The 26,852-nt window shown below is 42.0% G+C and overlaps 1 protein-coding gene and 1 non-coding gene across 2 annotated transcripts; both read left to right on the plus strand.

Moving 5' to 3' along the window:
- Positions 1–516: 516 nt before the first annotated feature.
- Trnan-guu (transfer RNA asparagine (anticodon GUU)) lies at positions 517–590 on the plus strand. Its single transcript has one exon. It is a non-coding gene; the product is annotated as a tRNA-Asn (tRNA).
- Positions 591–849: 259 nt separating this feature from the next.
- On the plus strand, positions 850–25,289 carry LOC141413649 (myomegalin-like). Its single transcript, XM_074044796.1, has 8 exons — positions 850–895; positions 11,881–12,031; positions 15,323–15,555; positions 15,843–15,894; positions 16,816–16,973; positions 20,271–20,501; positions 23,955–24,086; positions 25,128–25,289. Exons 1-8 carry the CDS (start codon positions 850–852, stop codon positions 25,181–25,183), a joined length of 1,059 nt encoding a protein of 352 aa, XP_073900897.1. The 3' UTR covers positions 25,184–25,289.
- Positions 25,290–26,852: the final 1,563 nt, after the last annotated feature.

Here is a 26,852-nt window from a genome sequence, read left to right on the forward strand (position 1 = left end):
TTCCTGGATTAGAACTAGAGACAACAAACAATCTGACTTCTTATAAGTCCAGCTTCCAGCAGACCAGCTTCCTGGGTGGTTTATTGTAGATAAGGGGTCGATTTTCCGGGTAGGTGGCTGCAGGTTGTGGATCTGAGTTTTGATTTTATACGTGCTGGCCATTGTCTTTTTGTATATTTAGCCTCTCAAATGTACTAATTCAACAAGTCCAAATTGAAGGCCGGGCTGTTCAGCTTCTCTGAGGCGGGGCGGGGCGGGGCGCCTGGGGCGGGGGGGGCTGGGATGTTTCTGAGCCGCTCCAGACCCCGAGGCCGCGCGCGGGAAGGCCCGTGGGCTGCTGCTCTGGGCTTATCCGCGCCTAGTACGCGGTCTTCAAAGGAGAACCGCTCGATTCGCCGCATTAATTGCTCAGGCTTCCCGATGCTTGGACCTGACCCAGTGGTTTGGGCAGGTGACGCTGGCTGGCATTTAGCGAGAGCTCACTCTCCTTTGGAACGACGGAGCAACTGCTGTCGTGTCTCTGTGGCGCAATCGGTTAGCGCGTTCGGCTGTTAACCGAAAGGTTGGTGGTTCGAGCCCACCCAGGGACGAGAGTTTTATAGCATCACAAGAATTTTCTAACATCTGTTCCCCCTAAAAGCAGCTACCTCATTTACAAACATCTGTGATCTAGTGGCTTCTCACCGCCCTAGAATATCTGCTGGGAAGAAATGCAGTTGGGGATACGTTTCTTGGAGCCTGGTGCTATCTGAGCATAGCTTCTGGGATGAGCCCCTGTTTCTTTTCTTGTGTCGCCTTGGGTTAATAAGCTTTCTGTACCTCGTTTTTTTTTTTTTTTCCAACTGTAATATGACGGTGGCGATGGTACACTACCTGCAGGATGCGCCTGCCTTTGGTAATTGCAGATCTGTAATGTCATCAGCAGGCTCTAGATGGTCATTAGCATCTTCCGCATTATTTTTGACGAAGGCATTTCTGCTTTTGTTGTACCATTATCTAACCCTTTACACGTTTTCTCAATTAAGCTGGTTCCATGATTTTAGGACAGCAAGCAAGGCGTGCTAGTGGCGGCTCAAGTATAGAGCACCTGTCTAGCAAGTTTAGGGCCCTGAGTTCAAATTTCCTAGTACTGCTAAAAAAATTACAAAAAGTGTTATTATCATCTTTCTTGTACAACTATCTTTTGCTACTTACGAATATTTCTATAGGGTAGAATTCTGTAAGTGCAATGGCCATATTATAATGCTGATTTTTTTAAAGTAATAAACCCTGTAAGTTTACCTTCCATAGAAACAGTACCAATTTATATTCTAATTTATTTTGTCAACTCAGAGAATTTTTTTCTTCATACGCTGGCACACTCTCTATACATCTGTCTATGATATTCTAATAAAGTGTAGCTCTTAAGTGTAGTGACTTAAGTGGGGGAAGGTAAGACACACAACAGAGTGGACATTAAGTGGTGAGATATCACCTCATCAGTTTCTCAGCTAAATCTCCAATGTATTTTGTATGCCTTAGCATACTAAATAATTTGAAGCGTTTTTCCATTGTATAAGTATAAATAAATAATTTTTCTGAGAATATAGACAAACTAAGTCTCTAAAAATTCAAAGGAGGCACTTCCCAGATGGATTTGTAGATACTAATAATCACATATGTAAATTAAGAATAATAGAAATTAAATATTTCTATCCAAAAGGGAAAAAGTTTACTGTTATGGACATTAAGTGAATTCTTGGCTCCTTCCAGTTTTCATAATATTATTTTGTGCTTTTAAAATGTGTATCCCTGAAATCATTCTTTCTGAATTGTCCATCACTATGACAAAAGCTGAGATATTCAACTAATACAGAATGTTTACCAAGCTCTTTGGAGGCTGAGGCAGGAGGATTGTGAGTCTGAGGCCAGCCTGAGCTACATAGCAAAACCTTGTCTCAAAAAAACCAACCAACAAACAAAAAGAACATTTATTTTGGCTGACAGTTTTGAAGGTTTTAGTCTATGATGAAGAAACCCATTGCTTTTCAGCTTCTGGTGTGGTGTAGGGGTGGGAGAAGCAGAGCAGCACATCATGGTGGGAGCATATGGTGGGGCAAAACTGCTCACCTCATGGTGGGGAAACAAGAGACAGAGGAAGTTAAAGGGACTTTGGTCCCAGAATCCCCTTCAAGGGCACACTCCCAATGATCAGAAGTCTTTCCATTAGGCCCTACTTCTTAAAGTTTCTATCACCTCTTAATAGCACCAAGTTTGAGATTAAGCCTTTAACACAGGGGCCTTTGGGAGACATTTAAGATCCAAACTAAGCCGGGCGCTGGTGACTCATGCCTGTAATCCCAACTACTTAGGAGGATCTCAGTTCCAAGCCAACCTGGGCAAATAGTTTTCGAGGTCCTATCTCGAAAAAAACGCATCACAAAAAAAAGCAGAGGGTGAGGGGGGCTGGTGGAGTGACTCAAGATATAGTCTGTGAGTTCAACGCCCCCCCCCAAGTACTGCAAAAAAACCCACCAAACTGTTTCATGACTAAGTGACTTTTTTTTTTTTTGATACTGGGACTTTAACTCAGGGCCTACACTGTGAGCCACTGTGGCAGCAACTACTAACGGTGACCATAGAAAAAGACACACTTATAGAAAGAGGTATATAAATATATACACATATATACATATACTTACACATGCATATATATATATGCAAATGTGATCTAATAATTTTAATTTTAGCTAAATACTTCCAGAGCCATTCTGCCCAACATAATAGTCACTAACCACATACTGAATGCTGGAAATGTGGTGACTGTCACAGGTATTTTGGATACATCAAGCTAAACAAAACACATTGTTACAATTATTTCACTTGTTTCTTTTTACTTTTTTTTAATGTCACTACTAGAAAATTTAAATTACATTTGTGACTAGCATAATATTTTTCTTGGAGAGAGTACCACCCTAGAGAAATGCGTGTGTGTATGTCTACCGAAAAGCATTTAAAGCTTTTAATAATAGCTTTATTTAGGACAGCTTCAGTCTGGAAACAGTTCAAATGCCTAACAGCAGAGTAAATGTTTGTGTAATGTAATAGACATGGAAATTAAGAATGACATAAAATGACGGCGCTAATAAACATCATCTTAAGTGGAAGCATTCAGATTATTTTCTGTCCCCACCAAAAAGGCCCTATGGGACACATTTTCCAATCCCACTTAAATGGGATGTGTATGTTATTTGAAAGGAAAGAGCAGGCAAAGGTAATCTAGCATGACCAGTTTACAAAATGAAAAGCGAACTCCAGGGAGTTTTGCCTGAGAGAGGCATAAGGTTCCAGAGGAGTGGGGTGTACTACGTCTCAGGTTGGACGATAGTTGTTCAGGTACCTTTCCTTTTTTTCTTTTTTCGCAGGGCCAGGGTTTGGACTCAAGGCCTTGTTCTTGGTAAGCCACACCTCCAGCCCTTTTTGCTTTAGGTTATTTTTCAGATAGGGTCTTTGTTTTTTTATCATCTTCCTGCGTATGCCTCCTGCATAGCTGGATTTACAGGCATGAATCATCTTACCCAGCTTATTGGTTGAGATGGAGTCTCATTAACTTTTTGCCTGGGCTGACCTTGAATTGTGATCCTCCTCATGTATACCTCCCCAGTGACTGGGATTGTAGGCATAAGACACTGAGCCCAGCCCTTGTCAGGTAAAGATTTCTCCCATTTCAGTTTCCTTCTTTGTAGCAAGGGACATCATATTTACTTTGAATTGCCATTATGAGAATTAAATTTTTCATTATATTTTATGCCAGTTCACTGTATTTTCACTTGCATTTTAAAATATTTTAATGGTATTTTATTGTTATATCTGCTTATGACAATTCATTCTGGTATTATAACTGTAATAGTGATATAAGATTATGTCAAAAATTACTTTTTTTCTAAGTAAAAATTGTAAGTCAATGTGAAGAAAACATTAATCAATGATAATGGTACGTGGATATGACCAGATAAGGAACTGCTATGCTGATAGCAGTCCATGGAGCTCCAAGGCAAGTGAGAGCCAGTCGGGCACTGGGCGACCCTGTGCAGTGTTGAGAAGAAAATAACTGAACATGGGCAAAGCAGATCCTAAGAAGTTGAGAGACAAAAATGTCTTCATACATATTCTTTGTGTGAGGAGTCCAAGAAGCAGCACCCAGAGGCTTCAGTCAACTCCAAGCTTTCTAAGAGGGGCTCAGAGAGGGGGAAAAGCACATCTGCTTTTTGAGGGAAATCTGAATACATGACAGAAATGGACAGGGCTTGTTATGAAAGAGAAATGAAAACCTCTGTCCCTCCCAAAGGGGAGACAACAAGGAATTCAAGGATCCCCATCTGTCCCGTTATGCTTGTCTTCTTGTGAAATTGAAACTCCATACACTTGAAACAATAGCTTCCCTCTGGCCCTGCCTCCACCTGGGAACTGCCACGCTACTGTTTCTGTGTGGATGAACGTGACTGCTCTAGGAACCCCATGTAAGCAGGGTCATGCAGAATTTATCCCTTTGTGACTAGTTTATTCCACTTTGCGTAATGTCTTCAAGATTTGTCTATGTGTTAGCATATATCAGAATCTCTTTTCTTTTTTAGTGCCAAATAATATGTCATCGCATGTATAAACCATGTTTTATTCATCCATTTACCCATTGATGCACACTGGGTTGCTTCCATGTTTTAGGCATTTTGAGTAATATTGCTCTGAACATAGGTATAGAAACAGCTGAAGTTCCTGCTTTCAATTCTTTTGAGTATATACCCCAAAGTGGAATTGCTTGATTATATGGTAATTCCATTTTTAAGTTTTTGAAGAACGACCATCATAAACAGTGGCTGTACCATTTTACATCCCCAATAAGAGTGCACAGGGGCTCTAATTCTTCCACATTCTTGCCAACACCTGCTGTTTTCTCTTTTCACTTTCTTTCCTTGTTTTTTTCCTGTTGTTGTTGAGAAAGAGTCTCTGTATGTAGTCCAGGCCTGCTCCACCATGCACTGCTAGGCCTTACTTTTAATTTCCACTTTCTCTTTGAAGTCTTGGAAGTTGAACAAGACGGAGAGGATGGAAATCTTAGTGGAGTCTTCTCAGTTAGCCCTGAGAATGTGACTAAGAGAATGGGCCTGGGGACAAAATGCCTGAGTCTGAGTCTGAGTCCTGCCTCTCCCTGTGACAGAGGTGGCTCAGCTTGTCATTGACTCTGTGTTCTCATCTGCAACCAGCAAGTAATGACCACCGCTGTCTTGTAGCACTGCCATGTGGTCCACATGAGGTATTGCATGGTAAAGCACTTGGGGACCGTGCTGGTCACACAGTAATCCTCTGAGGACTGTTTGTATTATGATTCCCATTGTCTGTTTCTACTCTTAACTACGCCAGTGAGGAATTTCAGCATTCCCTAGAATAAATGAGGAATGTTAACTGGCTTGGCTGACCTCTTCTCCCCCATATTAATGGACAGGTATCTGAACTTTTGATTATTTGAAAGGTCTAACTGAAAGTGCAGACAGTGCAACAAGGGACTGGATAATTTCATCAAATTCTTGGCCTTTGGAACCATGATGATTGGTTAGCTTGTGTTAGACAATCTTTTGCACAAGATTCTAGCAAAACCTTTTAATATCTAATCACACTTACCAAGTATTATAAGGAAAAAATGTACCAGAGAGTCTTTCTTTGTTATTATTTTTTTCTTATGAAATCAAAGCAGGAAAAATTAATTTACCTGAAATTTGTAGATTTCCTTTCAGAGGTGTTTGTAGAAAACCAGCACTCACTCTGAAAACAAGTAGATAAAATCTTGTTTAAAGGAATTCCTTTTGGAGTCTTTGGGAAGCTATCAAGGTCTCTGAGACCCTAAGGCCAGGGGAAGACAGAGAGAGAGAGACACAGAGAAGGAGAGATTCTTTGCCTTTTCCCCCTCAAGGTGAAGGGTCAAGGGGCTGAGAAGCTGGGGAGACAGATGACAGTTGCTAAGAGTCCCTGAAAATGACAGCACTGTATGGGAGACCCGGGGGCCTATCCAGGTATTCAGACTTAAAAAGCTAAGATCTAGAGGGAAATAAAAGTGAGCTGGTCCCTTGGCTGTGTGCTGGGGAGAACCCAGGAAGGCAGAGTGTGGCTGAAAGAAGGGTTTTCAGTGTACAGTGGTGCAAAATAGATGCACAAAACTCAAGTTCAGGACCTCCAAAAAGAAAGGGCCTGGCAGATGGGAGCCCTGTGTGCTGTGGGCTGGGAGTAAGGACAAACCAGGTGAAGACTGAGACTTCCCATGAGTGTAATGAACTGCAAGTCAGTCCAGCCCTGGGTTGGGTTGAGATGATCTCTTTTAGCTGCCTGGGGAGATGGCAAATCACCTTTAATCTCCAGAAAAAGGTGACACTAGTCAAAGCCTCCACAGTTTCCACATAGCAATCAATCATAATTTTCTAGACATAAAAAGAAACTAGAGGGCTAGGGGTGTAGCTCAGTAGTAGAGTGCTTGCTTCACACATCCCAGGCCCTGAGTTTGAACCCCAGCAGAACTGCAAAAACAAAACAAGACAAAAACTAGAGCAAGAACAAGAAAGTAAACCATAGAAACTGATGGTAACAGGATCGGGGTATTGAAATCATGAGTGAGAGCTCTGTAAACTACGTGTTTTACAAGTTCAAGAAAATAAATGATAGGGTGGAAACTTAAACCAGAGATTAGGAATCTATTAAAAAATCAAATGGAAATTCTAGAACTCAAATATATGCTAACAAGAAAAGCAATGGACTATTTCATTAGCACTTTAGACTCAGTTGATAAGAATTAGTAATTAAAATAAGTACAAAATATGAAATGATAGAGAGCAGAACTCAAAAGGAAGGAAACTTCAGAGAATAGAAGAGAAGAGAGTAACACAAAGTGTAGGTCATGCTCTGAAGGGCTACATGCAAATATAAAGTAGAAGTATTTAAATCTCAGAAGTTACAATAGGCTGGAGAAGTGGCTCAAGTGGTAGATTGCCAGCCTAGCAAACGTGAGGCCCTGAGTTCAAACCCTAGTACCACAATAAATAATTTGAAAAAGACGTTGCAATAGATAGATATTGGATCAAAAGCAATATTGGAAAATATAATAACCAATTTAAAAATATCTGGTGAGCTGCCACACCAAATGTACAAGAAATTCTATCAACTCCAAGCAGGATAAGAACAAGGGAACTATATTTGCACACATGATTGTAAAACTGCTGAAACTCAAAAGCAAACAGAAAAGGCATAGAAGAATCCCAAAGAAAAGAAATTTGTGTTGTATTTCAAAGATTGAGAGCTGAACAAAAGTAATAGAAAAGGAAGACAAAAAAGCAATTATCAAAGGGCTAAAATACTACCATTCCTGACTTTCTGATCTCTATTTACCCTTCAGCACAAAGGTGAATAAAGACTAAGCAGCAAACTTCACTAAAGGAAATGCAAAAGATAGTTCTCCAGCCAGGAGTCAAATGCTCCCAAGAGAAACACAGAAAATGAAGGAAGGGATGAAAAGCCATGGATATGTGAAATATGTGTGAATCAAATAATCAAATCAAATATTGTATGAATCAAATACTGTCCAATAATGCTATTGCCTGAGTGATTTAAAATCTCTGTTGAAATAAAGTGAAAGACAATAATAGCTTAAAAGTCAGGATGAGGGTAAGTAAAGTAAATATTAGTAAAGTCCTAAAGTTGTCTAGGGACTATAAAATTTCTAGTAGCGTCTGCTTAGATTTCCCAAAATACATAAAAATAAAACATACTGTATGATGAGGAAATGAAAGGCTAAAATATTTTTTGTATAATGTCATTAGTTTTAAAAAGTAAATGAATTTCATTCTGCTAACAGTGTTTATAAGTAGTATAATACACATATACAAATTGTATTGTTTGGTGAATCTTGACAAATATGTACATCCTTGAAACCGCCAGCCAGATCAACTCTATACAGAACAATTCCATCAGCCTGGGACATTGCCTTCATGTAAGCTTCCAGCCAAGACACCTCAAGGCAGCAGCCTCTCTTTTGGTTTCTGCTTAGTCTTGCCTGTTTGGCATATAGCTGGGATCCTACCTGAGTCACATTTTAGAAAGTTAAAATGAGTATGTTTTAAATATTACAAAAAACATCCTTTTTACAGAGGCATCTCTAGGTTAAAGTATATTTACTTACAATTAAACTATATCAAAACTCATTGCTTCCTAATTACTTTATAACATTTTACCATCATCTATGCTTTTGAGATTGTGTGTGTGTGCCTAAAGCATAAATTGTTGTAACACACACATAAAATTTGCCACCTTAATCATTTTTAAGTATACAGCTAAGTTGCATTAAGCATATTCACATCATTGTTCTACCATCACTATCATTCATCCACAAAGTTCTTTCATTTTGCAAAACTGAAAGTCTACACCTTTCAAACACTAACTCATGACTAGGTGCTGTGGTACATGCCTGTAGTCCCAGCTACTCACCAGGGGTAGATGGGGAAGATCATGGGTTGAGGCCAGCCTGGGAAAAAAGTTGGCCAGACTCCCTCTCAACAAATAACCTGAGCATGGTGGTGTGTACCTGTGATTCCAACTATGCCAGAGGCATAAGTAGGAGGACTGTGATCTGAGGCCAGCCAAGGATAAAAAGTGTGAGACCTTATCTGAAAAATAACTAAAGCAAAGAAAAAAAGGGTGGGGCTGGGAGTGTGGTCAAAGTAGTAGAGGAACTATCTAGCAAGCTTGAGGCCTTGAGTGTAAACCCTAGTACTGCTAAAAACAAAAAACCCCAAACAAACAACTTACCCCGCTAAGCCCTACTAACTCACCATCCATGCTCCATTCCATCCAGCCCCTGCAACCACCATTCTATGACTTTAACTATTCTAGATACTTCATATAAATGGAGTATGTACGGTATTTATCCTTTTGTGACTGGCTTTTTCCCTTAGCATGTCTTCAACTTTCATCCATGTAAAAGAATATGTCAGAATTTCTTCTTCTTCCTCCTTCTCCTTTCTCCTCCCCCTTCCTCCCACTCCTTCTTTTGCCAGGTGTGATGCATGCCTGTAATCCCAGCACTCAGAAGGCTGAGACAGACAAATGGAGCTCTCCAGGCCAGTGGGCTACATAGCAAGACCCTGTCTCAATTATTTTTTAAAAAGAATTTCTTCTTTTTAAAAGACCAAGTGGTATTTTATTGCATATATATCATGTATGTGTTAATGTGTATGACACGAAATATCATTTTATCTTAAAATATTACATTTTGTTTATCCATTCAACCATTGACAGACACTTGTGTTACTTCTACGTTTTGGCCCTGCCAATAGTGTCACAATGAACATGGATGTACAGATATTTTTGAGTGCCTCCTTCCAAGCCTTTTGGGTCTCCACTCAGTGGATTGCTGGGTCACACTGTAATTCTGTCCTTAATTTTTTTAAGGAACTGCCGTATGTTCCATAATAGCCACGCAGTCCCATCAACAGTACACAAAGTTTCCAGTTTCTACACAACCTCACCAACACTTGTAATCTTCGGGATTTTTTTTTTGTTGTTGCTGCTTATTTTTCTAGCCATCCTCGTGGGTGTGAGGGAGTGTGCCTGTTGTATTCACGTGGCGGTAGTGCTGTGTCACAACATCCTGCTTGCTGGGATGCTGTCTGCTCAGTGACGTCTCATTGGTAGATTAAATGTGGCCATGGTGAGAATATTTATGCAAGAAAGTAGGCGAATGGTACAAATCTGAGCTTCACCTCCCACAAGCCAGTGACATGGAAACAAGGCCAGGGAATCCCTCCTTCTGCATCCGTGACTCTCTTCACACCCTCAGTTGCTGTTTCTCTAAAGGCTATTGCTTGCCCTCACCGCCCCTACTTCCATTCTGTGCCCAAGATATTGCTGGGGTCTGTCCCAGGCTATCTTTAAAGCTTCCTGGCAGCCCAGGCAACTCTTATCCAGACTTGAGGGAAAGAATAAAGAAATTAATTAAACTTAACAGTCAGCACCACTTTGAGTACCTCTTACTTATACTCAAGGAAATTAATATTTTAGTGACTTTGGCAAAGTGGAAAGTAGCTGGTAGAGCCAGAATAAAATGCAAAACAGGTATTAGCAAAGAATAATATTTAGACTGGGTGTGGTGGTTCACACCTGTAATCTCAACTACTCAGGAGGTGGAGATGGGGATTTGAGGCAGCCTGAGTAAAAGTTAGTGAGATTCCCCCATCTCAACCAATAACCTGGGCATGGTGGCATGTGCCTGTCATCCCAGCTGCATGGGAGGTATAAATAGGAAGATCATGGTCTAGGCCAGGCCTGGCAAAAGCACAAGACCCTATTTGAAAATAACACAAGCAAAAAGGGCTGAGGGCATGGCTCAAGTTGTAGAACACCTGCCTAGCAGTTTTGAAACCCTGAGTACCACTCAAAAAAAGGAGTAATTTTTGTAGAGATTAAAAGAAAAAAATAGTAATGCAAAACCACCTAAAAATAACAAAGTTGAGCGGGACGAGAGGTTGGAAGGTTAAAATTGGCCTTGTATTAAAGGAAACCTCTCTGGGTTGGGACTGCAAGGGAAGAAAAATCTATATTGCTTTGGGATACTGTTAATTATTGTGGAATGGAAGTTAAGACTTATGATAAATTGTCTTGTCATACTTAGTGTTGTATTCCACTTTTGATTACTATGTTCTTGAAAGAATGTAGGAGCTGAAAACCTGAAAGTTCTCAAAGAGAAACAGTAAGAACCACTAGAAATTTAAAGAAAAACCATTTAGGAAAAACCTCAAGAATTGTTTATACTGAAATTTTTTTTCAAGAACATAAAAGGTACTAGCCAGATGTGGTGGTACACTCCTGTAATCCCAGCTACTTGGGAAGATGAATCAGGAAGTTTGCAAATTTGAGACCAGTCTGGTCGACTTACCCAGACACCTGTCTCAAAATAAAGTAAAAAAGGGCTGAGCATGTTAGCTCAGTGGTAGAGAACTTGCCTAGCATGTGCAAAACCCTAGGTTCAATCTCCACTAGTGTTCCCCCTCAAAAAAATCGTGCTGAGAAAATGTTGTGATGTTCTCTAATCAAAGAAGGCAAGATTGAAGGAGGAGAAATATTCGACTCAGTTTGCAGTAACATCTAAAGGCACACAGATATTAACTTGGCTGTTGCGAGGGATGGTCTCCCTATTCGGTAGAGCCCCCCAGTGTGTGTAGAGTGTGGCCGGCCATCAGAAGGCAGGCCTTCCTCGGGTTCTGTAGCTACCTCCACATTCTGATTCTGTGATTGTGACTTGAGGCCCGACACCCTGAATCTTTCCACAGCGTTATTGATGTTCCAGAGATTTGGGTGTTGGGCTCAGGTATCTCAAACTTTTTTCTACCTTCACGACTTTCAGTACTTGTAGGTGATAAAAATACTTGCTGACTTCCAAAGGGACATTTTCTGGGAACTTTAACTCAACTACAAGGATCAACAATAGTCATCCCTTAGCCCAGTTTAAGGCTCATTTTTCTTCCTTCATTTACTTTAGTCTTTGGTATTTCTTTTGCATTTGCCTGTGGGCCTTTCTCTTCCTGTCCACCCTCCCTCTGCCATAATAGCATCTCTTCCCACCTGGTCCATCTTTCCTTTCCCCAGGTTGTCTGGTCCTTGTAGCTAAGGAGGTCCTCTTCCAAGTGCAATTGTAGGCTTCACTCTCTACTTTCCTGAGCTTCTGCTCTTGTGACTCTCTGCTCCATGGGATCTTCTTGAGCAATCTATGTTCTTAAATTTTGTTTCAATTTCCTTAGGTAGCATTGGAGAAAAGCCTGGCTGTTGTGGAGACCTAGACACGTTTCTTCTCCATCCTTCCTTTCAAAGGAGGCTGTAAGAGGGTTCCTCATGAGAAAATGCTCCAACTGAAGGCTGGGATGCATCAGCCCTCAGGGAAGAAGGGACCGACTGACAGGGCTGTGAGTGAACAGAAGACTCGGCCTGAGGAAGCAGGGCTCTCTTCTGTGTCCTGCAGTGGGTAAGAGACTCTGCTGAGACTTCCTTGGTCAGAATTAAGTCATTGCTGTCAGAGTGGCTTTTAGGGTCTGTATCCAGGCTTTGTGCCTTAATTGTTGGGCCTTCCTGAAATTCCTTTGAAGAAAAGTCTATAAAATTGCTGTTACTACTTTAAGTTATTCAGAGCACTTTGGTTTTTTCTAACCAACAACCCACGCATTCACTAACCACACAATCTTCATGGGTACTTTAGGTGGAAATCATCACATGAGTCTGTGTTGACGGGAACATTCAGGAAGCTCCTTTTACCCTGAATGTTTCTCTGATGAAGGCTGGACCTTCTCAGAGCAGGAGAAGGGGGATTTATCCAGGGGGTCCTCCACCTCCGCTCTGACTGTATATCCTGAGTCACTTAGGCTCTTTCTAATAATATTTGTCTCATGTAAAATGTGGTAAAAATACCTTAGGTAAGAATAATAGCTTCTTTGGTCTCAAAGCCACATTTGAGCCATTTGAAGATTCCATGATGAGACTTGGAATTTTGTTTAATAACTCCAACAGTGAGGACCACTGATGATGCAGAATATCGACTCTCTATCTCATGCATAGCCCCACTTGCCAAGGATATTTTGTTGAGATTTGCTTTGGTCTACTATGTTAAGAAAATGGTAGGGGTTTTTTTTCCCCCCAAAATATAGACTTACTATGTTTTTTGAAACTATACATGTTTCCTTTTCTCTTTCTCCTGCCTAATTTTGGTAGACCTGTACAATGTCTTCCCCCAGTGATGAGCTCTGTCCTGAATAATATGTTCCATCCTTGGTCCCAAAGTGATACTTTCCTTGATACTACACTTGACTTTTGGTTCCAAGACCACAGGATCCGGAGATATCTAGTTTAGGGTATGGCCAAGACGAATGATTTTTCAGTTTGTGAGGTACCTTGACTTCCAGGAGATCTGCCCCTGTATGTATGAACAGGGTAATTTGTGTACAATGCATACTCTTCAGAATTTTCAGTGAGTACCCATGCGATTGTGACATGGAGATCCCTAGGTACACCCAGGAATTGGGAATGGGATCCTTACATTACTGAACGGTATATTTTCTTCAAACTCTTGACAAAGTAAATTATACATATCACAAAATTATGGCACCATTGCCATTTTATTGATCAGGAGACAAATATAAACAGCATGAGTAAACTGCCCACTATTGTGTGTTTGTAAGTGGAGGACCTGGGATTCAAATCAGGATGGTCTTTTTACTAAGGTTGTGTCTTATTTCTTCGTGTTGTATCACCAGGAAAAGGTTTGGTGGGGAAGATACATTAAAATTAGTTGTTTTAGTGCCAAACATTATTCAAATATGTTGCCTAAACACAGTTAATTGTGTTATTTATTAATTGAAAACTGTCTAAAATAAATAATAGACTTATAGAATTCAGACTAATGGATAAGTTATAGGAAAGTGGAATAAACTTTTTTCTATCCTGGAGTTTGAACTCAGGGCCTTGTGCTTGCTAGGTAAGAGCCTCAGACTATGATCTTCCTACTTGTGCCTCCTCTGTAACTGGGATTACCAATGTTATACACCATGCCTGCTTTATTTATGGAGATGAGGATCTCATTAACTTTTTGCTGGGCATGGCTTCAAACTGCAATTCTTCCAATCTCTGCCTCTGAAGTAGCTGGGATTACAAGCATGAGTCACTGAACTCAGCCAGGAATCAGCTTTATTCATCTCAGAGACTCCTGAAAATCAGAACAAGATGGTGCATGGTATGGATAAAGAACATTAGGCTGGAAATTCTGAGCAAAGATTTTTCTTTTTTATTAGTGGCTCTTCCACCAGCCAATTGTGGGAGCTCAGGTATATTTCTTATGATTTCTGAGCCTCAGTGTCCTTGTCTGTAAAACAAAGTCCCTTCTTGCACTAGTATTTCCTGCATCTGTCATCTGGGATGTTAAAGGGCCTGTCACATTAGTATTTGCAGGCAGGTCTTATCTTCCAGTATGTCTGTGTGTGGAGCCAAGTGCGTGTATGCATTTGTGCTGTACATGTGTATCTGTACATATGTTTGTAATTTCCTACAAGGAACTCTGTACTAATCTTATATCCTGAGATCTCAGAGCTGAAAGAGATAAGAGGAGATAAGAGGAGCATCTTCTGGGTTTGAGGTTATGGGGAGGCCTGGGTAGTCGAAGGGTATCATCCCCATTCTGGCTTTTTCCACACCGTGGTGACCTGTTCCAAGCCAGACTCTGAGCCCCAGGCAAATTTCAGATTCTCAGAAAACAACTAGCACTGGTGCTGCCTGCTGGCACAATATAGACATTATCAAGGGTTTCAAGAGATAAGCTGTTGGCAAACCAGCTGCACAAATACAACAGGTGTTGAGTTGGTCATTTAAGTTCACCATTACCAAAGTCATGAGTGATCTTCTGTCTTCTTTTTGATAAGATAAATGCTTTAGAGATTTTGCTGTACTCATCCCAACAGTAAGGTAAATTTTAGTCCTTGTCTTATTTCTAGAAAGGCAAAGTAGGTGTTTACTTTCTCTTTGTGAATTGAGAAACTGAGACTCAAGGTAGTGAAGTGACTTTCCTACATTTTCAGTGGAGGATTGGGTGCACAGGGGCTAAACTCCAGCCTGTGGAGTCCTGCTACAGATAACTTCTTTCTCTGTCTCAGGAACAAGACGAACCAACTTTCCCTCTTCTGTTCTTCTCTGTAACAAATAGTAGTTATATTGAACAGAACATCATGAGATTCTAAATCAGTTCTGGTCATTTTAAATTCTTTTGATCTATGAGCAAAGCACTGTGCTAGTTGGTTTACTGGAGGATACAGAAGATAATAGTCAGTGGCTGAATGAAAGGAACTAGATTTATTACCAATTGAGCCTTGGTTATGTATAGAAAAGACACAAAGAAGTCCATCCCAGTGAAAGAAAATGCTGGAACAAGTGATTTCACCTCTCATCTGATTGATTTTTCTTTCGACTTTCCAAGGAGCACCTGACTTTGTATTGAAATGGATTACAGGCTCAAGAGAGGGAGTAGAGGGGAGATTTTAAGCAGAGCTAGAGCAGAAAATCTGGTTCTGTTTTCACAAGTTTAGGGTAGGGGAAATGACAGGCTTAGAAGGAGTCTTTCACCTATAGGACATTTTAATTATCTCTTTTGTTTCCTTTACCGTACTCAGGTCACTGAGTATGTTCTAGAATTCAGCATGAGGCCTCCTTTGGTGATGAGGCACCACAACCTCAGTCACCCCTTTCCATCCTTGTTACTCTTTCTTTCCCACTTTAGGAAATATTCCCTGATCCAGGATCAGGCTCGAGAGTTGACTTGTCTGCGGCAGAAGATGAAGATTGGGAGAGTGATTGCTTCCCTTCTCATCCAGAATGTCAAGAATGCAGTAAACACCTTCGAGGAGCTACTCAGCAACCATAATGTGGACCACTCCATGGAGCAGCACTTCCGTGAGCAGCTGGCCAAGGGAAGCCAGCTGGCAGAGCGCCTCGCCAGTCAGTTCAACACTGGTAATGAATGCATAAAACCTGACAGGGCTTGGAGGTTCTGGCTGGAGTGGCCCAGAAGCTGGCTGAGCTAGTGTCCCAGGATCTGGGGAGGTGGGGAGACATCTTTAGCTTTTGGCTGTGACTCGAGGCAGGCAAGTGGAGATGCTTATCTTTGAGTGGACTCAGCCTGCCAGACAAGCTCTCTAAAGACCCAATCCAAGATCTCCAGGGAAAATTCAGAGTATCCTGTCAAGTTAGTCTTGTCTCTGCTTAAATTTTCACTGGACCTTTATGAATTTGCTTTTCAGATGAGTATACAAGTAAGAAGTCTCAAGCAGGACGGGTGTCTCGGAACCTGAGGTAACTCCAAATTTTCAGGGGCTATGAGAGATGAAATCTGATAAAGAATCCTCAAGCAAGGGCCAGAAAGTCACAGAACCAGGAGCGCTCACACCCAGCAACGACCGACTTCTTACACTACCTGTCAACCACTGTGTGTGCTTAGCTATGATGTTATCTCAGGTCCTAGTTCTTATTATCATGTTATTTCACCAATTTAGTAATATAGGGTGGCTCTGGATCTGCAGGAGGGGGTTCTCCTGCCCCCCCACCGGGATCACCTCTGGTTTAAAGACCAGAGTGAAAATTATATCTGGTTTCTTCAAGGGTGAACCAATGAGAGCTGGCAGATGTGAAACAGCAGATTTTCCTTACAGACAAGGTTTATGCTGTACTCCTTCCCCATCCTTACAGGAAGAGGTCTAGAAACTTAAGACACTAGGAGGCAACATTGCCTCAGGTACCACCTTAAGTGGCCCACTGCAGACACCATTTAACAGAGTAGGTTCCCAAAGTGAACCGAACTCTTACAGGCCTCTAAATGTCTTGTGATGGAAGAATGAGTGTTATTTAAAAGGCCTGATAAGCTGGGTGTGGGTGGTGCATACCTGTAATCCTAGCTCTAGAGAGACTAAAGCAGGAAGATCAACAGTTTGAGCCAGCCTGGGCTACATAGGGAGACCCTGTCTCAAAAGGAAAAGGAAAAGAAAAGATGAATCTCCTTTCTTTCTCAGGCTATTTGTGACACTGGGCAATAGTAGCAACCCCCGCCCCCGGCCCTGCCAACTCTCCTCCCTAACCCTAAACAGAAATGAGTCGTGTGGCTTACGAAGAGAAATGGTTTCCTTGATTTCTTTTGGATGACTCCCATAAGCCTCCAGATGAGGACAGCTGTGACATTCAGGTGACCTTTTTTTTTCTTCTGTCTTTGTTACCCTCCAGTGTCTTACGGGAGATGCATAAGAAGCAGGATGGGGGGCCCCAGCCTCAGCCTGAGGTCTGCTGCAGCAGCCATGCCCCTTCTGCTGGCCATGGCTCCCCCAGCAACACCGCCCCACCACTTGACAGGCAAGAAGCGCCTCCCGCAGGAAATGCAGCCAGTGAGTACCCACATAACTGCCAGTTTGTGAATGCCCACCTGAAGCCTGGGCCCAGAAGAGGCATCCCCAGGCACTGGAGCTAATTGAGCACTGCTCTGGGACTCAGTGCCAAACCTGGGTCCCAACGTATCAGGTAGCTTTTCTTAAGTCCTAGTTGGGAAGGTGGTGGAGGGGACAAATACAGCACAACCATGCCACCTTTCAGATCAGGGACATGAATGTGGCTGACATTATTCCTCTGATTCTCATATCGTTGAGGTAAATTGTCATAGTTCCTATTTTCTGTTCACTGATAAATATTCATCATCGTTTATAGATTTATATATCATCCTAATAATTTTGCTGCAATAGCTTCTAAGCCACCAGTAAGTGCACAGGTGATGAGATTCGAATGGGTCTGTCACCAACCCCATCAGCAGGCTCCTCCCCAGAATTCTCCCTTGAGGGGGCACAGAGCCTTGGTGGAGATGGGAGGAGGAGAAGTTTCTCTTTAACTTCCCTCACGAGCAAAGTGAATTTTCAGACAAGTAGATGAGTCAGGTATGAATAACACCAAGAAGCCATCTTTAGTTCCTGGGTATCGATTTTTTTTTTCCCCGAAGTAGACTATTTCAGGCAACTAATGAGCTGTAATGTTTGTTTTCTTTCTTTTTTGGTGGGACTGAGGTTTGAACTCAGGGCTTAGTGTTCCCAAAGCAGGTGCTCTACAGCTGAGCCACACCTCCAGTCAGCTGTCATGGTTTTGACTTGGTACTATTCCTGTTTTTCACTTTACCCTGAGGATCAAAGCAGCAAAATGTCCCCCCATTATTTTAGCTGCTAAGGAAAGACAGGAATTTCACATTTACTGAGTACTTACACTCACCATTTTTGATCATTGGGTATATACTGCCACATTTAGTTGGCACAGTGATCCTTTCAAGTAAACTGTAGTGTCCTAGTCTTATGGCTGAGGACACTGAGGGCCAGAGATGTGGAAGACTCACAAACAACACCCCAGCTTACTTCACACCCACCTGGTTCTGAAGCACAGGTCTGTCTACTGAACTCAGGGGCGAATGGGGAGGGTGCTCGCTCCTTTTTAGCACCTCTTTTGCTAGGTTTCTGGAGCCAGTGTGTACCCTGTTCCACTCTTTCTGCCCCTGTGCCCAGCACAAAGGTCTGGTCTCTGCAAATGGGGCAAGACTGTACACATACGGCACTTTTTGTCCTCAATATGTGCCTGACTATTCTAAGGAGATGATGAGAGGTTTATGTTCATCCTTCACTCATTGTCCCACCTTAGTGCAGCCCTAAGGGATGGCAAGCTCTTATTTTCTCTTATGTGAAATCCCTACCACCGCTTGCAGTAGGGTATGACCTCTCGAGTGGTGCACCCAGAGAGCATCAGGCTAATTTTCTGCTACCTCTATCTTTCCTGAGAGATACTATAAGACCTTCTTTTTCCCATCTGAAGTTCTCCTATCAGAGGAAGAATTGTTTATTGCTGCCGCTTCTTTGCTTTTAGAGCCAAAATTTCTAGGATGGTCAACCAGTGTACAACTGGCATGGCAGCCTAATCCGCCTCACAAAAGGCTGGTCACTGCTGCTTCCCATTGACAGTGGAGGGTATGTTCCCTGAGTTGAGTGGCCAGGGGAGACTGTTATCGATAGACTTGGAATCACCCATGGCCTTAGTTGAGAGAAAGCTGACTTTGTAGGATGGGGATAAAAGAGGTTTAAAGGGAATTAGGAATTACATTTGATGAGAGTCTTCTTCCAGTCAGGCATCATGCTAAAAGGTTTGCATGGGTTTCCTTATTCTTTATTTCACAACGATTCTAATTGGTGTCTGTCTGATATTGTGTAGCCTGGGTGAGGAGAGGATTGGTGGATACTGATTTAAGAATATAGTGCCCTAAAGGAAGTTGACTTGGTGGAGGGGAAAGATGGACCTCTCTGCTACCTGCACTTGCTCAGGGGAGAAACGATTGTGGCTCCTGATAACAATTCTCAAAGGGTGAAGACTTTTCTCTGAATTATGGCTCTGACACCAGAGCTCCTCCTCCTTTTTTTCTTTTTTTCCTTAAATGGATAGAGTACAAAGGGCACAAAGGACATGACCATGTTCTCATAGCACCATTGAGCAGTAAGATGTCAAATGTTTTCTGATTCCACAATCCCCTCAACAGAAAGTACCCCAGTCATCCTTGGGGAAGGAGACAGACAATATGAGGTATTTTAAGAACTAACCTGACACTGTCATGAAACACTCTGGGAGGGATCCAGTCACCACTGCCTTGGTAGCTTAGGTAGAGGTCCGGAGTCCTCTGAGGCAGGAGCAACGGGAGCCATCAGGAGTGGAACAATGCTGTTCAGGTTCTTTGCACCCTGTCCACAAGTGGAGGCCATTTGCCCTTCCTCCTCCAGCAGCCCCAATGTGGAACAGTTCCATGAAAGATGAGCTGAGGTGTTGCTGGTATAGACTGTTGGTGAGCACCACCTGGTTACAGAGCAGCCAAACGCTTCACCCTCACCCTCTTGACTCCTAAGAGGGAGAAACTTCGGAAGAATTGCCCTACATTGGGTGTCATGGAGGGAACTAGTAGAGGAGTCCCTGTCCATTTCTGTGTGTGCACTGTGACCCTCAGATATTCCGTCCAAACATTCCTTTGTGATGTCATAGCTAAGAAATGCCAATAACTTTGGGATGAAATGTATAGCCCTTGGAAAATGAGTCTTCATCTAACTGATATTTGGCAGTAGGCTTGGAATCACTGACATCTGTTTTAGTCTTTTTTCCCTGGATTACTTTATTAGTTTTCAAGGGTTTCCATAACAGTACCACAAACTGGGTATCTTAAGTCAATAGAAATTTATTCTCTTGCAGTTCTGGGGTCTAGAAGTCTGAAATCAAGGCATCATCAGCAGGGCCGTGCTCCCTCTGATGGCCCTGTGGATGCGTCCTTTCTTGCCTTTTAATAGCTTCTGGTGATTTCTGGGAGTGTTCCTTGGCTTGGGAACACATCACTCCAATCCCTGCTTCTGTTGCCACATGGTCTTCTCCCCCACGTGTTTCTATCTCTGTCTCCTCTTACAAAGATACCAGTCATTTTAGCTTTAGGGCCCTCACTAATCCAGGATCATCTCATTTTCACTAGTTACACCTGCAAATACCCTATTTACAAATAAGTGCATATTCTGAGGTTCCAAGTGGACATGAGTTTTTGGAGGGCGCTGTTCAGCCCACTATAATTACCTTTAAACCACTTGATTTGTGACTCATTTGTTTCTCACTCACATTTCCTTTCTGAGCAGATGTCAGCTCTACCACTCCTGGTAATTCAGCTGCATCGCCCAGCAACCATTCAGGACCCAAATCTGCTCAGCCCTTAAATCCTCAGAAGGGAGCCCCTCAGCTGGGCAAGAAACCAGAGCCTGGACACCGTGGCAGCAGTGGCCAAGAAGAGATGAGGCCTCAGAAAATGAATGCATCTGGGGATCTATGCTCCTCCTCTTCATTGTGCCAGCCCAACTCCAAATCCTCAGGTAAGACACAAAAGAGCAGTCAGGAAAACAGAATCATTGTCAGTAATGACACATTCCTGTCCTGGCCAGAGGAGATTGTATTCTTCTGTTAGGATGGGGCTCACAGAAATGAATGAGATGATGAAAGGGGAATACATATGAGTCAGACAGAGAACCAGATTCCAGCTCAGATTTGTTCTTTTTTTTTTTTTATTCATATGTGCATACAAGGCTTGGGTCATTTCTCCCCCCTGCCCCTACCCCCTCCCTTACTACCCACTCCGCCCCCTCCATCTCCCCCCAACCCCCTCAATACCCAGCAGAAACTATTTTGCCCTTATTTCTAATTTTGTTGAAGAGAGAGTATAAGCAATAATAGGAAGGAATAAGGGTTTTTGCTGGTTGAGATAAGGATAGCTATACAGGGAGATGACTCACATTAATTTCCTGTGCATGTGTGTTACCTTCTAGGTTAATTCTTCTTGGTCTAACCTTTTCTCTAGTTCCTGGTCCCCTTCTCCTATTGGCCTCAGTTGCTTTTAAGGTATCTGCTTTAGTTTCTCTGCGTTAAGGGCAACAAATGCTAGCTAATTTTTTAGGTGTCTTACCTATCCTCACCCATCCCTTGTGTGCTCTCGCTCTTATCATGTGATCAAAGTCCAATTCCCCCTGTTGTGTTTGCCCTTGATCTAATGTCCACATATGAGGAAGAACATATGATTTTTGGTCTTTTGGGCCAGGCTAACCTCACTCAGAATGATGTTCTCCAATTCCATCCATTTACCAGCGAATGATAACATTTCGTTCTTCTTCATGGCTGCATAAAATTCCATTGTATATAGATACCACATTTTCTTAATCCATTCGTCAGTGGTGGGGCATCTTGGCTCTTTCCATAACTTGGCTATTGCGAATAGTGCCACAATAAACATGGGTGTGCAGGTGCCTCTGGAGTAACCTGTGTCACAGTCTTTTGGGTATATCCCCAAGAGTTTAGCTTTTTAAGTAGCTTCCACATTTTTTTCCAGAGTGGTTGTACTAGTTTACATTCCCACCAACAGTGTAAGAGGGTTCCTTTTTCCCCACATCCTCGCCAACACCTGTTGTTGGTGGTGTTGCTAATGATGGCTATTCTAACAGGGGTGAGGTGGAATCTTAGTGTGGTTTTAATTTGCATTTCCTTTATTGCTAGAGATGGTGAGCATTTTTTCATGTGTCTTTCGGCCATTTGAATTTCTTCTTTTGAGAAAGTTCTGTTTAGTTCACTTGCCCATTTCTTTATTGGTTCATTAGTTTTGGGAGAATTTATTTTTTTAAGTTCCCTATATATTCTGGTTATCAGTCCTTTGTCTGATGTGTAGCTGGCAAATATTTTCTCCCACTCTGTGGGTGTTCTCTTCAATTTAGAGACCATTTCTTTTGATGAACAGAAGCTTTTTAGTTTTATGAGGTCCCATTTATCTATGCTATCTCTTAGTTGCTGTGCTGCTGGGGTTTCATTAAGAAAGTTCTTACCTATACCTACTAACTCCAGAGTTTTTCCTACTCTTTCCTGTATCAACTTTAGAGTTTGTGGTCTGATATTAAGATCCTTGATCCATTTTGAGTTAATATTGGTATAGGGTGATATATATGGATCTAGTTTCAGTTTTTTGCAGACTGCTAACCAGTTTTCCCAGCAGTTTTTGTTGAAGAGGCTGCTATTTCTCCATTGTATATTTTTAGCTCCTTTGTCAAAGACAAGTTGGTTATAGTTGGGTGGCTTCATATCTGGGTCCTCTATTCTGTTCCATTGGTCTTCATGTCTGTTTTTGTGCCAGTACCATGCTGTTTTTATCGTTATTGCTTTGTAATATAGTTTGAAGTCAGGTATTGTGATACCTCCAGCATTGTTCTTTTCACTGAGTATTGCCTTGGCTATTCATGGCCTCTTGTGTTTCCATATAAATTTAATGGTAGATTTCAATCTCTTTAATGAATGTCATTGGAATTTTGATGGGAATTGCATTAAACATGTAGATTACTTTTGGGAGTATCGACATTTTTACTATGTTGATTCTACCAATCCATGAGCATGGGAGATCTCTCCACTTTCTATAGTCTTCCTCAATCTCTTTCTTCAGAAGTGTATAGTTTTCCTTGTAGAGGTCTTTCACATCTTTTGTTAGGTTTACACCTAGGTATTTGATTTTTTTTGAAGCTATTGTTAAATGGAATTGTTTTCATACATTCTTTTTCAGTTTGCTCATTGTTAGTGAATGGAAATGCTAATGATTTTTCTATGTTGATTTTATATCCTGTTACCTTGCTATAGTTATTGATTCAGATTTGTTCTTTATTAGTGCTTTCTCCCATCTCCCCTAGCTAGGTGCTCATTCTGGCCAGAAGAATAAAGGAAGTCAGGGCATTCTGGGCTGCTCATCAGCAGGGGATGAGTTACCTCGCATTCATGTCATCCCTTTTTTCCTTTCTCTCATACTACCTACAGCACATGCTCCCTTCTTTTCAGTCTTTACTGTCTGCTTAGGCCTAGAAATAAACTGTCCTAGAATGTGAACCTCAGACTTCCATGGGAAAGGTCTTCCTTAGGTACAAAGCTACTTGTAGGATAGGAAATTATTTCCAGTCACCCACCTCTACTGTCTCTGTGTCTGTCTCTCTATCTCTATCTCTCTCTGTCTCTCTCTCTCTCTCTCTCTCAGTGAATACAACCACAAGGCAATCCTACCCTCTTAAAATTTGCTTTTAGATTTGGAACCCCAGTGAGTAGGGGGTGCAATTATGTAGAGGAATAGCTCAGTCTCTGTGTCTCACATAAAATAATAATACATTTTAAATTCTTAGAGAAAAACTGACCCTCAGTAAAATGTCCCAGTGGATGAAACCTATTCTTGGCCTCCTTCTCCCCTTTGTGTATCTTTTTCCTCCATTGGAGATTGTTCCCTTCTTTCCTGTTCCACCATCAGGTCCTGGAGACCTACTCAGACTCTTCCATGCTCCTCTTCATTCAATAGCACTCATTGCTTAATCACTCATGATTTAGTCTTTCTATAAGTAGGTAAGTTTCACAACTAGTTCAGCTGGGGTGCTCAGGTAGGAGAGGTACATGGTAGAGATGGAGGCCCTCTGAATTGTGACAGCATGTCCAGGAGGTAGACAAACTTTTTCACTGCTTGGCTAGCCCTATGTATAAGCATTTAGAAATTTCTTGCCACTGTTTTCCAGCCCAGAGTTCATCTCCTGTAGATGTACTCAGCCTCTGTTTGGGAGGAAGCCCTGGAGGGACTTGCCTTGAAATGGAGTTTTTGTGATTAAAATCCCAGGAGGTCTTTGAATAAGTTGCCTGGTGCTTCCTGGATGCCTGAGTAGGAGGAGAACATTGACAAACTAGAAGTGGGCAGGGATCTTGCATAGTGACAGGTTCTCTACCTGCCAGTGAGTGATCAGGCTTTCTTACCTGTCTTGATACAACAGGGGCTGACCTGCTGGAAAAGAATCTTATCGAGATCCAGAACCTGCGCCAGCGTCTGCAGGAGTCTGTCTACATCAATGACTGCCTGAAGGAGAGGCTGGAACATGTGCTCAACAATGCTGACCAAGGAAAAAGTAGGAAAAGCCAAAATCTGTTTCTGTCCACACATAGGGAGCCTTAAAAGGACACACAGGTTCCTGGAGCAGCATTTCACAGCTTTAAAGCACATTAGTATACATTAGGCGCTCACTCCTTACAACCTGTCCAGATAGAGAAGCAGGGAAGGTGCTCTCATCCCTAGTTTATAAATAAAGAAGCTACCGAACCCAGGTAGGGCTGGGTCTCATTCTCAGGGTTGCCTGACATGAGGCCCACTCCTGCAACAACTTAGACCCTCTGGTGCTGCACTTGAGCTTGTGGCTTATAGTGGTGGAACCAGATTTCCATGGTTCCCACTTCAGTAGAAGAGGAAACGCATCCACCTTCATGTCACTACCGCTTGCCACTTCCCGGTGTGAATGGCCTTTGTTCCCACCCTTCATTCTCGTTGCTGTCATTTGGAGATGAATTCTTCCACATCCCTTCTCTCTTGTCAAGAAGAGTGACAACCAGGGGCAAAGTTTCTAAACCACAACCACAGCCTTTGCATGTGACAATGTATGGTTGACTGAATGTCAGCCAAGTGGAGTTTTCAGGCTTACAGAGAGTAAAATCCAAGCTGAGGTTACTTCCACATTCCCTCTTTTCTGTAGCAATATCCAACTGTAGAAGCAAAGAGAAGAGGTAGATAGTACAAAAACTGCCCAGAACCACACAGCCTTATAATGTTCTCCGTGTAGACAAGGCTCCATCTTTTTTGTTTTTGTTTTTGTTAAGGCTTCATCTTTGAAGAGCCCTTGTGCACATTCCCAACTCCTGGCTCCAGGAGTAAATAGTCCTGGGAAATCCATATTTTGTGGAAGAGTCTTTTCTCCCACCTTTGCTAATAATCAGAGTTACTGGCCGTTAATTAATTAGATAGCAGCTTGGCATCTTTCTCTTCTCTGCCTTTCTACTTGCAGCTACAAATGAATCAGAAGGGGAAAGGGATATCAGTTTTTTGGCTCGAGCAGTCAGTGAAGAGAATTCCCTAAGTCCCTCCAGACTTCATTGCAGCACTGTCTTTCCCACCTTAGGTACTACGCAGACAGTCCCAGAGGGCTCCCTCACAGCCCCCTGCTCGTATACTTAAGAGTCACTCCTTTGGCGTTGACCAGGACATCCAGTGACATGGAGGGTCTAGAAGAATCTTCTCCAGAGCTTTTCCTATCCTGTCAGCAGCATTCTTGGGTGTGGACCTAGAGGCATCAAGTGTTATCTTTAAATGAATAATCAAATTAATAAATTATTATTTAAAATTATTGTTTCTATATATTTATTAAATACCTATAGAGTGTAAATTTTATGGGGTTTTTGGGCAGCACTGGGGTTTGAACTCAAGGCCTCACATTTGGTAGGCAGGCACTCTTACCACTTGAGCCACTCTGCCATCCAGCCCTTGAAAGAGTAAATTTTGCATAGAAAAGAATAAACCCCAGAATAGCCTGAAATTCATAAAACATTTTAAAGAAAAAATGAGCTTTTGGTCTTAGCTGTCTGCTTCAGGAGACTAGACTAGAAAAGCCAGTGCTGGAGAAAGGTCCAAAATATTAATAGTGGGGCTGAGTGTCACTCCTGCTGAGAAAGAACAAAAGACTATCATGTGTGAAAATGGTAGGATCAAAGCCCAATGTTCTAAGTGAGCTCTCCCACCCAAGAGAACAACGGATAATGTGAACAAACATTGAGAAATCATGAAGATCAATCAGAGTTGCTTCAGCTTGGAAAGTGGCAACTGTTAAAATCTCAAAATGTTAATATATTTTAGTACTTATAGAGAATAAACTTTATTTTGACCTTTTAAAAATTAAGAACAGATTGATATTAAAGAATAGATGGCATGTTAACCTAAAGAAGATGGGCACTGATAACCAGAATGGTTCACGAAGGGCAGGAAAGCCACATTTGAATTAGAAGGCTAACAGCACTGCCCTGAGAGCTGAGCCAAGAGTGAAAGTTAGGCCCATGTGCTCTACACTGATCATGGTATAGCTTTGTCTTAAAACCAAGTACTTCAGGGTGCCAACATTTTTCAAAGACACATAGTTTAAACTTTTCAGAGGCTGATAAAGGAATAGTTTATGAAAAGAAGTTACCTAAAAAGAAAAGACTATATTAACACAATGTCATCAACTATTTGAACAACTCCCATGTAGAACTGAAATTGGACTTTAGACTTCATTTATGGATGTACACCTTCATGTCACCTAGGACATGAAGGCCTACTAGATTTGATGAAGAGAGCAATTCCTACCAACTGGAAGCCAGTCCAATGATAAATGGCAGTCCTCATTATGGGAAGAGCTCCCTGTTTGTCCCCAGAAGTGTTCAAGTCTAGAGGGGTGTCTCTTCATGAGGAATGTCTTAAAAGGAGGCACCTAAAGGAGAGCTTGCTGAATTAGGTATTTTAGGAACAACCTAATGGTAGGATTTCTAAGGTTCTTTAATTGATTTTCATGGCTTGGGCTTTCAAATAATTGAATCGTGTAGTTTTTATGTGCCCATCTTCATTGGATGCTACTTTTATCAGTAGGTTATCACTAAGGTTCCCACACCATTTCTATAGCCTCGGCACTCCTCTCCAACCTCCCATATGTATGCCTGGCACATCCCCTGATGCCTGAGCACTAAGTTTGATTTCCTCAACTCAAACATTACTCTTATTTTATTGAACTCATAGAAATGCAGGTCATCCTAGGGTCATTCTTTGGCTATCGGGGGCCAGCTCCACCTCAGATACTAATAGTGGTCCTTCCCTCCAC

Source organism: Castor canadensis, chromosome 11 (genome assembly GCF_047511655.1).
Source record: "Castor canadensis chromosome 11, mCasCan1.hap1v2, whole genome shotgun sequence".
In the NCBI taxonomy this organism is placed as follows: domain Eukaryota; kingdom Metazoa; phylum Chordata; class Mammalia; order Rodentia; family Castoridae; genus Castor; species Castor canadensis.